Here is a 12,102-nt window from a genome sequence, read left to right on the forward strand (position 1 = left end):
ATGCAATGTACCACCTACGTACGGATCTTTAGAATGTTAGTGCGATATTTGTATATGTTCAGAGCTTATTCACAGACTATTAATTTATGCGTGAATGACATAACATCGCAACATGCATTAATACATAATCTTTTTTCAACGTTGTCTTAATAAACCATTGTTTATTACCATAGCGTTTAGTCCTTAGAACCTAGTTCACGAACAGTAAAATGCTATAAATATTTATATGCAGGCTACTAGAGTTATGGAAGTGGGGTTTACTTTAGGATTAGAATTTATCTAAAAGCTGTTTAATGCTGAATAACACAAGAAATTTCAAGGCACGTCCACATTTAAATGGCGCCACAAAGGCACCTTGACGATTTGCTTTGCGGTATGTATAAAATTCTGCCGCGTTTGTGTTATTTTCAAATAAACCGTCACCGAATCTATGTCGGCCATGTTTTTCACTCCACGTATCATCTACTAAATAAACACCGAGAATCTCTGGACCATTCTTAATTTTATAGTATACAATTTATTTTTTTTCTTGACTCGCCAGCTCTATACAATCGCGTGTGATAATTCCTACCCTAACACCAAGCCTGAATCGGCCGTGGGCTGATTGAGAAAGTCAGGACCGGTTCCTGAGCTCCCACTAAGTGTCTACTTTCAAATCACAATAGACATTAGTTTATCTCTATACAAAACTCACTGAATTCTGTTCTGATACTAATATACCTAGCTGTTGCTCGCTCTTGGAATAAGTATTATTTATTTATTTATTTATATGAAAAAACTAAGTCAAGTTCCATTATAAATCATAGACAAACAGAAACCTAGCAAAGTATTATTTTAAAATAAGAATCAGGCTTAAATTCAACAAAAAACAAATGAAATAAGTCAAAGTATTTCTGTTTTAAATATCGGAGTTATGCATTCAACGTGCTCGCCTTTGAATTTGATAAAACATCGCACACATCGAGTGCTTATATTGTGTGTTATTTTTATCCATGCCCAAGGCCAGCGCCGCCATTTTGTGCCCACTGTCTCGTAAACAAACTATTTTTATTATTTGCATTTGATTATGTATAACTTGCTTGGTGCATCGGTACTTTCCGTGTTTGTGTCCTTGAATCCATAATGTTGTTTGTTCCTTTTTTGATAGTCTCACAAATAACAAGCCTTTATTTTAGTTGACTGATCACAAGCTCTTTTTTGTTGTAATGAACGAACACGTGTATTGTATAATATTCGTAATGGGGGCAACATTTTTGTCGATGTTTTTGTTTAAATAAATTAGGCATTGTTCGTTCAAGGGCAACAGTATCACGAATTTTTATCGTTAAAGCATATTTTGTTATGTGCACCAATCTTCCGGTCACGATGTTTTACTGGTAAAATCGCAGCGCTTAATCAATTAGATTTTTTAAAAGTGGTGTAATATTCTATCATACTTTTCAATGATTTTTTATTAAAATATTTTAAGTGGGTGAAAATTCTTTTCTGTCGCAACTTACCAAGAAAGCGTGAAAAGTGTAATTTGCAACTGATCGTACTCAGCTACCATGACAGCCGAAGGGGTAGGTTAGAAAAACCTACGAAAGAAACTATATTAAAAATATTTATATATTTTCAACAGAAATAATGAACAAGGTATTTTCTCTGTACGCGAATGTAAACACAATGCTATGTTGACACGCCCGCAAGATACGAGACTTGCTATCTAATTCGGTTGGCCTTGGCAATGAAATAAACAAGTTTTTTTCGCATAACCTTGGAATTTTATTTCGCTTTTTGTGAGCGTCGCTTGCGCTGTTGCGTCTTACGATACAAAATGACAATGTATTTCTGATATCATTTCAACCAGAACAAAATTCATTTTTCGTTCAGATAGCATCAATTTTCTGGTTAAATGGGCGAGGTAATTTTACAATGTCACTGTAATTGTATGCCTTAAAACAGATATTTACAAACAGTTCAACTATTGAATCTTTATTGTTTCAAGTTGTATTTTTGTTCAATTTTGTCTTACTATATTCAGGAGTGTCTTAATTTATCAAAATATAAAACAGTATAAATAAATAACTTACTAGTAATGACATACTTTTATAAATTTTATATATTTACATAATACATATAATCGTAAGATTAGGCAATTTATAAATTTTGTATTGTTTTTTGTTTTCAGGGCTGGTGCTGGTGCGAATGGTATATTTTCTAGAAGACTGGACTTTTCTACTTTCAACCTTTTGCCGAAGCATAAAGTCAACTCATATCAGATTAAGGTAATACTTCAGAGCATTTAGGTTAAATAAATTTAATTATTCCGAGACGTTTAACAGTTGCCATATTTGGGTAAATCCTTATTTGGTCATCACGATTATTGTTTTAAGATGTCAATATAAAAGCAGCTGTTTATGCCAACATCTGATCTTTAATATTTAAACTTTTGGTATTAAGTCTTGATTCGACATAAATATTTATGTATTCTCATTTAAGGGCTAAGTATGAATCATTTTCTCTATATAATTAAAATTCTGCCTACGTTTTCAGGGTACATTTTCGTGTACTTCTCGAAGTATATATTTGTATTTAAGCCGCGGCTATTGACTTGACGGAATTGTGGATTTCACTGAAAAAGATTAAATATTTATGTTCTATTCCATTTAAAGATTTTTTATACTACAATTGTTATAACTTGCCTAAATATTTTGTTAGTGTCTCCAGACTAGGTGTGTTTACTCGCGCGAACTTAATGTACATCACGATGTAAATTCTAATCTGAAACCAAGTGAACACGTAAGAGGAATGCGACAGTAAAATATTTTTATTACTGAAAAGGTTTGTGGAGGTGAAAGTTTGCCGTTGTCGGGGGTGCAGTAAAAACACTGGTCTGACACTTTTCGCGATAAAATGGCGTCACGGGAGGCGCCCTTGTGGGCGCATGGAGCTACGACTTCTGCCAAATAAACGTACCTCCGCTGTAATTTAATCGTCACACAACATTTGTTTGAAATTCTAGCCCTGGTTACATTAAGCTAAAGTTTTTTAAGCATTGGATTTATTAAACCAATAACCAAACCCTACGAAGACAATCCATTTTTGGCGACGGATGGATGGAATATGAGTGTAAAGCTAAGAGATCTTAGCTTTACACTCATATTTGATAATCAATATAAACTAAATAATGTAAATAAAACTGTACAAATATTATTAACATATACATGTTTATGTTTAAAACATATCAAATAGATTTTTAATTATTTTAAAAACTGGTGGAAGTTAAAATCTTCAGATATGATATTGGCACAGTTGAACTGTCATATTCATACAAAGGTCTATCTACATATACAGATCTGACCTACAATGGATAGCTTGTATCGACAGATGGCTATTACAATTCGTTGATTGGTTATTGGCACACTTTTAACATTATTTGATTAAGATGTCTCTATCAGATAGTCAAGAATGGATTGAGATAGGTTATTGGGTTTGGGCGTAAGTCAACCCTAGTATATTATGTTTTTGTTCCATTAGACTTGCGTTGAATTATTTTGCAATTCTAAGTACATTGGTTGTGTGTTTGTTATGCACCGTTGGCAGTTGGTATCTAATCTCCTCAGGCCTTGAGCTCGTTGTATGTCAACTGACGGTCATTCGCCCGCCCGTCGTGCCTGCTTCTATTTTTACCCGTCGTTGTTTGATATTTATTACTGCCCAGTGCTTGTTGCAGAGTACTTATTTTTACTGTCACGGCGATTGAATAATTATTTTCAGCTACCACTGCTGATAATGCATCTAGTGTTCGTTTGCGAAATTCAACTATTCGTTTATACCATCTGTACGCTCTGGTTGTCTCGATACATGAATTGTAATTCATATCGGGTTTATTAGTAGACTATGGCTTCAATTTAAATCTATTATCTCCCGCGTCGTTATGAACGAATCTGAATTAGCGAAAATGTGATTTTCGACGTTATCATTTTTTTATAAAACGCTTACTAATTTTATTTAAATCACAGCAGCAAATTAGAACAATTCTTGGAATTTATAAATTAATAACTCACGAACTAACTGCCACTTTTTGATTTCATTATATGAGATTTAATTAATCAGAATATATTTATTTATTTGATTGCGAAAATCTGTACCGATCTGATCTTAATCTAAACAAATAATTATGTTTCAGTAGAAAACCTGTTGTCCGGTTTGCGTCTTAAAATAGATTTTTTTAGTAATGGCGCGACTTAACAAGCGGTGCAGTTAGTCCAAAGCATTCTCTGGGCTTTATCGAGTAAACGACCAGTACTGTCTCTACCGACTTGTTTCGCTCCATGTCGCGTGACATTACCTCGTTTGTTCGCCACTAGGGGAAACTTCATAACTTTGCATTCCCATATATTAGACTAATGCTTCTGTGGGATTTTTATACCATTAGCTATAAACCAGAATTGTTAATCTAAAACGCTATCAATCCTCGACTTTGTCAGTAGTTTTGGTTTTGCGAAATGTCATACTTTACGTTCAGATTATTTGTCAATAAAAACCTCGTAAACTGATTCAACAGCCGTGTGTTTGATAACAGTGACAGTTGAGGCACGATTTTGCGGAGTAGATCATTAAAAGCGTCTATTTCTTCTATTTATGGAGCCTTAACGTCTGCGAGTGTATTGATTATCCAGACCGGTTAGCCATACCTGTAAGTACTTATTATGAATTCTTAGTGTGAACGATTTTCACATCAGTTATACATAAGCGCTAGATAGTATCGTCACGATCAAACATCAGACTAACGAGCTCAACGACTTCATAAAGTGTCTCGGAGGATTTATTTGCGACGTTCAAAAGACGGAGGCTAAACTTTAGGTAGACGCTTTTATTAATGTTACAGCGTGGACCCATTAATAAAACACACACTAAAACATCAATAACGATGTATTAATTACTCGTGTCTGAAAGCTTTTTAGAATTTTTAGTCATTCTGCTGATTGCAAATAATTTCACAAAGCCTCTAAAATTGTCTATGCTTCTATACTTATATTATGAAGAGGAATATATGTAATTATGTTTGGAACGAATAGCCTTAAAAACCGATTTAAAATATCATTCAACATTTGAATGCTACACTATCATTGATTAATATAGGCTCTTTTAATGGCAAGAAAAATTAAGATATATATATTCTGAATCTCAGCGAAATGCTTTGAATGTAATGTATGGGCCGCTATTATTATAAAATGTTTGTTATCCAGACCAACCTACTAAATCTACATGTATAGGAAGTTTAAAACAAATCAAGGCAACGTCAATTTCAGACATCATAATTCCATCAGACCTCAAAGATGCGGCAGACACGCGGTCGTGCATGTAACTAAATCCAACGAGCGCGCGCGGCCACTCGATACCCCGCTCAAGGCTTCCCATGAGGATTAGCAGTGTTTTTTTAAATCGTCTTGCCTGCTCCAACAATGAGATAATAGCTTTATCGTTTGGGCCGAGCCTGGGGCCTCCGCTTGTAATACTGCAATTGAATGATTGCGAATCGATTTAGTTTTTAGGCGACTGCTCTCGGCGTTGTAATTGATTTATTTTATTTCAAACATGAACGCTATTTCGCAGCGTAATTGCATTGAGACGGTTTCTTTCAACTGTAAAAACAACGAAAATAATTACCGATCGAAGTGAGCTATAAAACATGAAAAATTATCACGTGTTTAAGAGAGATTATGCTGTCATGTGCTTTCTTATAACTTACGAAGAGCGATTAAGAATGCATCTTGATTTTCTCAACCGACCGTAAATGGCAAGAAATAAGAAAGTAGACTACTAATAGATACAATAGGGCTGGAAGTCTGTTAGGTCTCGTGTTGCAACTTTCTTGTACTAGAAAAAGTTGCCTTGCGATGATAGCTCGACGCGCAATCACATACTAGTTCAGATATCGATCGTTTCGTAAGACTGACACACGTAATTGCTCCATTACTGCGATGTTATAAATAATTACTACAACGGCAGCCCTCTAATCATACGGAATGTTCTAATCTTGTACCGAACGTCTTACATATTCTTACAGGAGTTGTGATTTCGTCAGCACCTTTAGGAGCGTGCTATAAATGGTAATCTTAACTTTACCAAAGACTACTGGTTTGGTTTCGCAGGTCTCCAATCAAGTTTTTACAAAGATAACGCAAGTATCCAATTGGAGAACATTTATGCCCAACACGGCCAAGAGATCGAGACGGGTTTTTATTACTAACACTATTAAATTCAATCTGGTTGTAAAATATTTGTGATTATTTTGTAGTTGACATAAAAGTTTCGTAGATATAATAAATTTAACATTTATCGCTATCAATCAATTTTTTGCATCATGAAATATGAATGAACAATTTAAATGAAATACAGTTGAGATCATTTAGTTTTACAATTTATTTGTGTTTTTGTATTATCCCGCACTGCAAGTGTATTACAAATGTGGTTATAAATTTGATTTATAACAAGATACGCGAAATGATAAATCAGTCCCAGCTGAGCAGCTTCAAAAGTATTTTACTTTGGTTTTAGGGCAATTGTTTCTAATAAAACATTGCCAAGTTGTTCCAATTTATTAGAGTATTCAGTGTCTACCTACACTTAGCCCACGCTCGTTTTCGCTCCACAATTTCTTTTAAGGTTAAACTAAATCCTTTTGTTTTGAAACTATCACAAATAAGCCTTAATAGAGTTCTTACTTAAAATTGGCCAGTATTATGACTAAGCGAGTTCTAATACAGTTGTTTAAAGATTTTGGCTTATTATTTTTATATCATCGGCCCAAACCTAGAATGTCATGTGCGGTAGGCAACAACTACGCCACAGAGATATTCAAAATTGACATTAACAGTTAAACTACACAGGATACAATTCATTAGAATATCTAAGATATCTTTACGCGCAACGGAATGTATGGAAACTGAGTCCACCAAATTTTTCACCCAAGAAATACAAAGAAATCTTACCATGGTACCATCCTTTAGTACATTTTTGATACACACTGTTATATGTTTTAGAATAATTAAACGTTATTAAAATACCGTACATTTCAATTGTTTACGTCGCGATTGTATAAGCAAAAAATAATTGAATTAAACCTAATTGCTACATGACCTTCGTCGCTTGTTTTTCTCATAAGTGAGTCATTAGACGGCGTACACACATAGTCTGCTCGAAGTACGTGATCACTGTCGCCTAGGCGGTTTTTCAAACATTTTCCATTCCACAATAATCGCATTTCCACGAACTACATTGTAACTTGTCGTAGACGGGCGTAACTCGAATAGAACTGGAGCGGTCGTTGATCTCTACTATTATTATCCCGATAACGATAATATTATTGTTAGTGGTTTAGATTAGTTATGCATTGAGATTCCCGAAGTTTCCAACATAGTTGTATTTTGAATTTGGAATTTTTTGTCTGGAATTTTGTGTATTCTAATGTTTGTGAATGGTGTGAATGTTTGGTTACGCAATAGTTTGTTGGCATGCATTGACGACAAACTGAGTTCGCTTGCTAACCCTGAAGTCGGCCGGCGGGTCGATGCTCGCGCGCGTCCTACTTACAGTGCATGCGACGCAAGCGCAGCGCTTGCAAATTTACCAATCAATTACTAGACTTTTTAATACGAAATAGAAACAGCTAACAGCCAACTTTGATATAGTAATCGAGATATACTTACTCTTATTAGATCTTGCTTTTTACCTTTATGTTGTGTGCGACTGGCCCTATTTAATTTGTAAATAAATAGTAGTATAGCGTTTTAAGAGATTCATAGGTTATTTGATACAATACATCGTATTCGTTCATGTGACATCAGAAAAGGGTCGTTATAATATAACTTAATTTAAGTATACATACGGCGTGAAGTTATTTTGTTTTTAATTTTTACATAACAAATAGCAATGCAGATTTTAGATGTAAGAATGTATAGCTAGTTAAAACGTCAACTAAAGTATTGAAAATATATTGTATGTATGTATGTAGAGACTCCTTTTCCGCACTTAGACTCTTAGCAGGTCCGTTGTGCGTGAAGTCCTGGCTAACTAAGCCAGCCTAACTCCTTCCAGAAGCACAGAAGCTTCCTGGGCACTTCGCAGGCTTCTCGGAGCGACCTCACTGTTTTGAGGATATCTGTACGTTGTTTAGCCACAGCCTCGCATTCCAGGACTACGTGGGTGACTGTTTCCTCTGCGCTGAGACAGCCTCTGCACACGGGGCTATCTGTCACGCCTAGGACAAAAAGATGTTTGTTGAGGAGACAATGGCCCGTGATTGTACCTATCATTGTTCTGAGACTAGTTCTGTTAAGGTTTAGTAGCTGTTTTGTCATTTTTGGGTTAGCTGCCGGCATAGCCATTTTGGATTGCCTACAGTCCTCACTTCGTGACCAGCGTTGTTGCTGGAGTTCTTCTGATCTTTGGCGAATCCATGCTCGCACCTGCGAGAAGGGCAAGGGCAGGAGAGGATACGGGCCATCAGGCAATATGTCCGAGCCTCTTCTCGCAAGTTCATCGGCAGCATCATTGCCAAGAGATCCACTATGTCCTTTAATCCACTGTAGGGTAACCCTGTTTGTCAGGGCTATTTCCTCCAGTGCATTATGACATTCTAGTACCAGCAAATTATTTGTCGTTTTGCTTGCTAGTGCCAACAGCACAGACGCACTGTCGGATACAAACTTAATGCAAAAGTTGTTTACTCTTAGTCGCTGCACGACTCTGGCTGCTTCTGTCAGGGCGACACATTCGCATTGAAAAAATCGAGCTGTGCGTGCCTAGAGATAAGTGTGTGTTAATGTTGAGATCCAAGGAGAATATGCCAGCGCCGGAGCCACGCCCTGTTTTTGAGCCATCAGTAAATATTCGAAGCTCATTCAGGATCGATCGATCACATTTCTCTTCTTCCATTTGGACCTGGTATTTCTTGTTTATTATATGTTGGTTAACGATCCTATCGCATGGCGCGGCTATTAGAGGTTGGTACTCTATTGCCCTGTTGAGAATCGCTGTGTGTGCGCTATAGTGATTTTTGCCCCATAGATCCAATATCATAAGCCTAATGGCTGCTAATGCTGCCTCCTGCTGTATGTGTAGATCCAGGGGTACAATTTTTAGGGCCAACTCCATTGCTGCAGTTGGTGTTGTTTTCATGCAACCACAGGTAGCCGATAGAGCGAGCCTTTGGAAGCGCCCAAGTTTCGTTATTGTCGTTTGTAGTTCTGTTCTCGGCCACCATACCAGGGCACCATAAGCTAGCATTGGCCTTATTACGGCAGTGTATAGCCATAGGGTGATTCTGGGTGATAGGCCCCATTTGACGCCTAGCATCTTTTTGCATTGATAAAAGGCGATCGTTGCTTTGTTTAGTTTATGTTCAAGGTGTTTGTTCCATAGCAGTTTACTGTCCAGAATCACACCTAAGTATTTAACACTTTCTTTTAGTTTTAGTTCAGTGTTGAAGAGTTTCGGTAGCTTGTGCGGTCCGAGAACTCTCCTGTTTGTAAATAGCACTAGTTCCGTTTTTAATGGATTGACAGATAGCTCGTGCTGATTGCACCATCTCTCAATTACTCTGAAAGCTCTTCCCATGAGATCGCATAAGGTGCTTTCAAAGTTTCCCGATGCTAAGATAGCTATGTCATCCGCATACCCTACTGTGTAAAGATTGATAGCATTTAGTTCTGTAATGAGCTCATTTACCACTAGATTCCACAAGAGCGGCGAAAGGACGCCACCCTGTGGGCAGCCCCTGCAGACAATGCCTCTTGTAGTGGTATTTACGGTGAACTGTATAGCTCGTTGTTTTAACATATTATTGATCCACTCTGTAAGAGTCGTTGGTACTCCACAAGATACAAGCGCTCTGGTAATGCTCGCGAAATTCGTTTTGTCAAAGGCACCTTCAATGTCAATAAATGCGCCAAGGGTTGACTGCTTTATCTTCAATGAGTTGCCTATGCGGGAAACAACGTTATGGAGTGATGATTCCGTTGATTTGCCTGAGCTGTAGGCATGCTGATTGGGATGTAAAAATCTAGACAGGGATACCCGACTACGAATCTCCAGATCTCCCAGCCTCTCCAGCGTCTTGAGAAAGAATGAAGTGAGACTGATGGGCCTGAATGATTTGGCCTGGGTATAGTCCTCTCTACCCGGTTTTGGGATAAAAATGATTTTCACTTCTCTCCATTTCAGAGGTATATAGCGGTGAGCTAAGCAGGCTCGAAATACTGGTACCAGATGGTTCACCAAGATATTCCCACTCCATCTTAGTAGACCTGGGAATATGCCGTCCAAGCCAGCCGCTTTGAGTGGTAGAAATGAGTTGATTGCCCATGTTACTTTTTCTTTCGTGATTATTTTGTCGGCTACCTGCCAGTCGGAGTTGATGGTGGTTCTTTCCGAATGGGGTTGCCATGATTGCTCGTTGGTGATTACACAGCCTGGAAAGTGAGAAAGTTGAAAATATATTTTAAAAATGGACTTTTTTTATGATTGTCGTAAAACACATCGCACAAGACTCAAGAAGTTTCCTTATAAGAGTAAATACATGCATCAGTGTACTAACGAACGGTCCATATAATTATAAGGTGCGCTGTATAAATTACTTTAGCAAATTATAGTAACATAAATAGTTAAGCTGCAGTGTAGTGTAATTAGTGTGAAAATACGATATTTTTATTATAGATATTTAATACGATTTTAAAAACATTTCAAATAATACTTAAGGAATTCTATTTCTGTTGTTAACAACTTAAAAATATGGCACACTGAAGTTGTGCCTAGATTGTTTCTTACAATTTCCTTTGAATAAATTTTTTATTAAACAAATTTGGCAATAAAATAGTGGCGGAGATATTTTTGCCAGTTGTGCTCGCTGCATCTAACTAAGCCCTTGATTTGGAAAAGGAAAGAAAAAGTAATCATTCCAGCTTTTTTAATATTTACGTCTATAACTGTTTACCAATGTATATTGTATATACACTGATATTTGTACTCAGTCGCCACTCTCTGGGTTCCGTTAGAGCTGATACAATTAATTTAGGTCCAATGGCACAAAATCATCACGTATCTATAAAAAGGATTTAGACACATAAATTTCTCTTACATACTTATTAGCTTTTATGAAAGCGTAAACTATTTAATCACTAATAATCAAAATATTTAACCAAATCCTGTATATAATTCGGCAGTTGCATTTATTTGTGAATCATCGTTATATACAAAATGTCACGTCTTAATTATGTATATACAAGACTATTTACTTGAGAATAAATTTTATCGTTTGCTACGTGACCTAACTACACGTACTACCAATTATGATTATAAGCATTGATGACACATCTATTTGTGTCTTGACGTAAATAGACGCTTTCATGTGTGTATTAAATACATGTTATTCGTAAACATTCATGACCTACGGCACTACAGTACCTACTAGTAAGTATCTTGGTTAAATTCTAGAAATTTATACCTAGCACTTATTTAGACAAATTATCATAAAATAATTGTATCTGAACTACGCTTAATTATTCACAAGTATTCGAATTTACTGCTTCAATAAGATATTTAAAAAAAAATTAAACAAGACAATTTAGATATGCTAAGTATTCACAATAAACTCTATTTCAAAATTACTTGGCGCTAGTTCTCTATGAGTAAGAATTTTTACTGTTCTATGAATAGACAGTGATTTAAAACTTTCCAAGATATTGTGATTTTAAACTCTCATTTGAGTGTTAAACGCTTCTAACATCAAGTAATAAAATTATACCTTTAAATCTTTTGGTCCCTAGAGCTTGATTTCATTTGTAAGGAATTTATAAAGAATATTTTACTTGAGCGGGAATTGAGAAGATCTCTGGAAGGCCATTAGCCGTATTGTTATTGCTAACATTCCAGTAATGAAGCGCTCGTTTTCATCCTCTAATATCACCGATTTCCATTCCTTTTCAGATACTGTTTAACTTTCCAAAGGTTTTGAATACGATATAATATTTATATACATATTTAGCAAGATATGGCTTTTAAGAAGGTTGACAAACCTAACACTTTACAATTAACACCTTTAAATTCTCGTTTGTT

General features: G+C 36.1%; 1 protein-coding gene across 1 annotated transcript in view; it reads left to right on the forward strand.

Annotated features, from left to right (window-relative positions):
- The window catches only part of LOC110996774 (headcase protein), a 44,047-nt gene that overhangs the window by 12,844 nt on the left and 19,101 nt on the right, over nucleotides 1-12,102 (forward strand). Inside the window, exon 2 of the mRNA XM_022264603.2 lies at nucleotides 2,171-2,267. Within this exon, the coding sequence (XP_022120295.2) occupies nucleotides 2,171-2,267 (97 nt within the window). The remainder of the gene's footprint in view (nucleotides 1-2,170; nucleotides 2,268-12,102) is intronic.

This window comes from Pieris rapae, chromosome 15, assembly GCF_905147795.1.
Source record: "Pieris rapae chromosome 15, ilPieRapa1.1, whole genome shotgun sequence".
In the NCBI taxonomy this organism is placed as follows: Eukaryota; Metazoa; Arthropoda; class Insecta; order Lepidoptera; family Pieridae; genus Pieris; species Pieris rapae.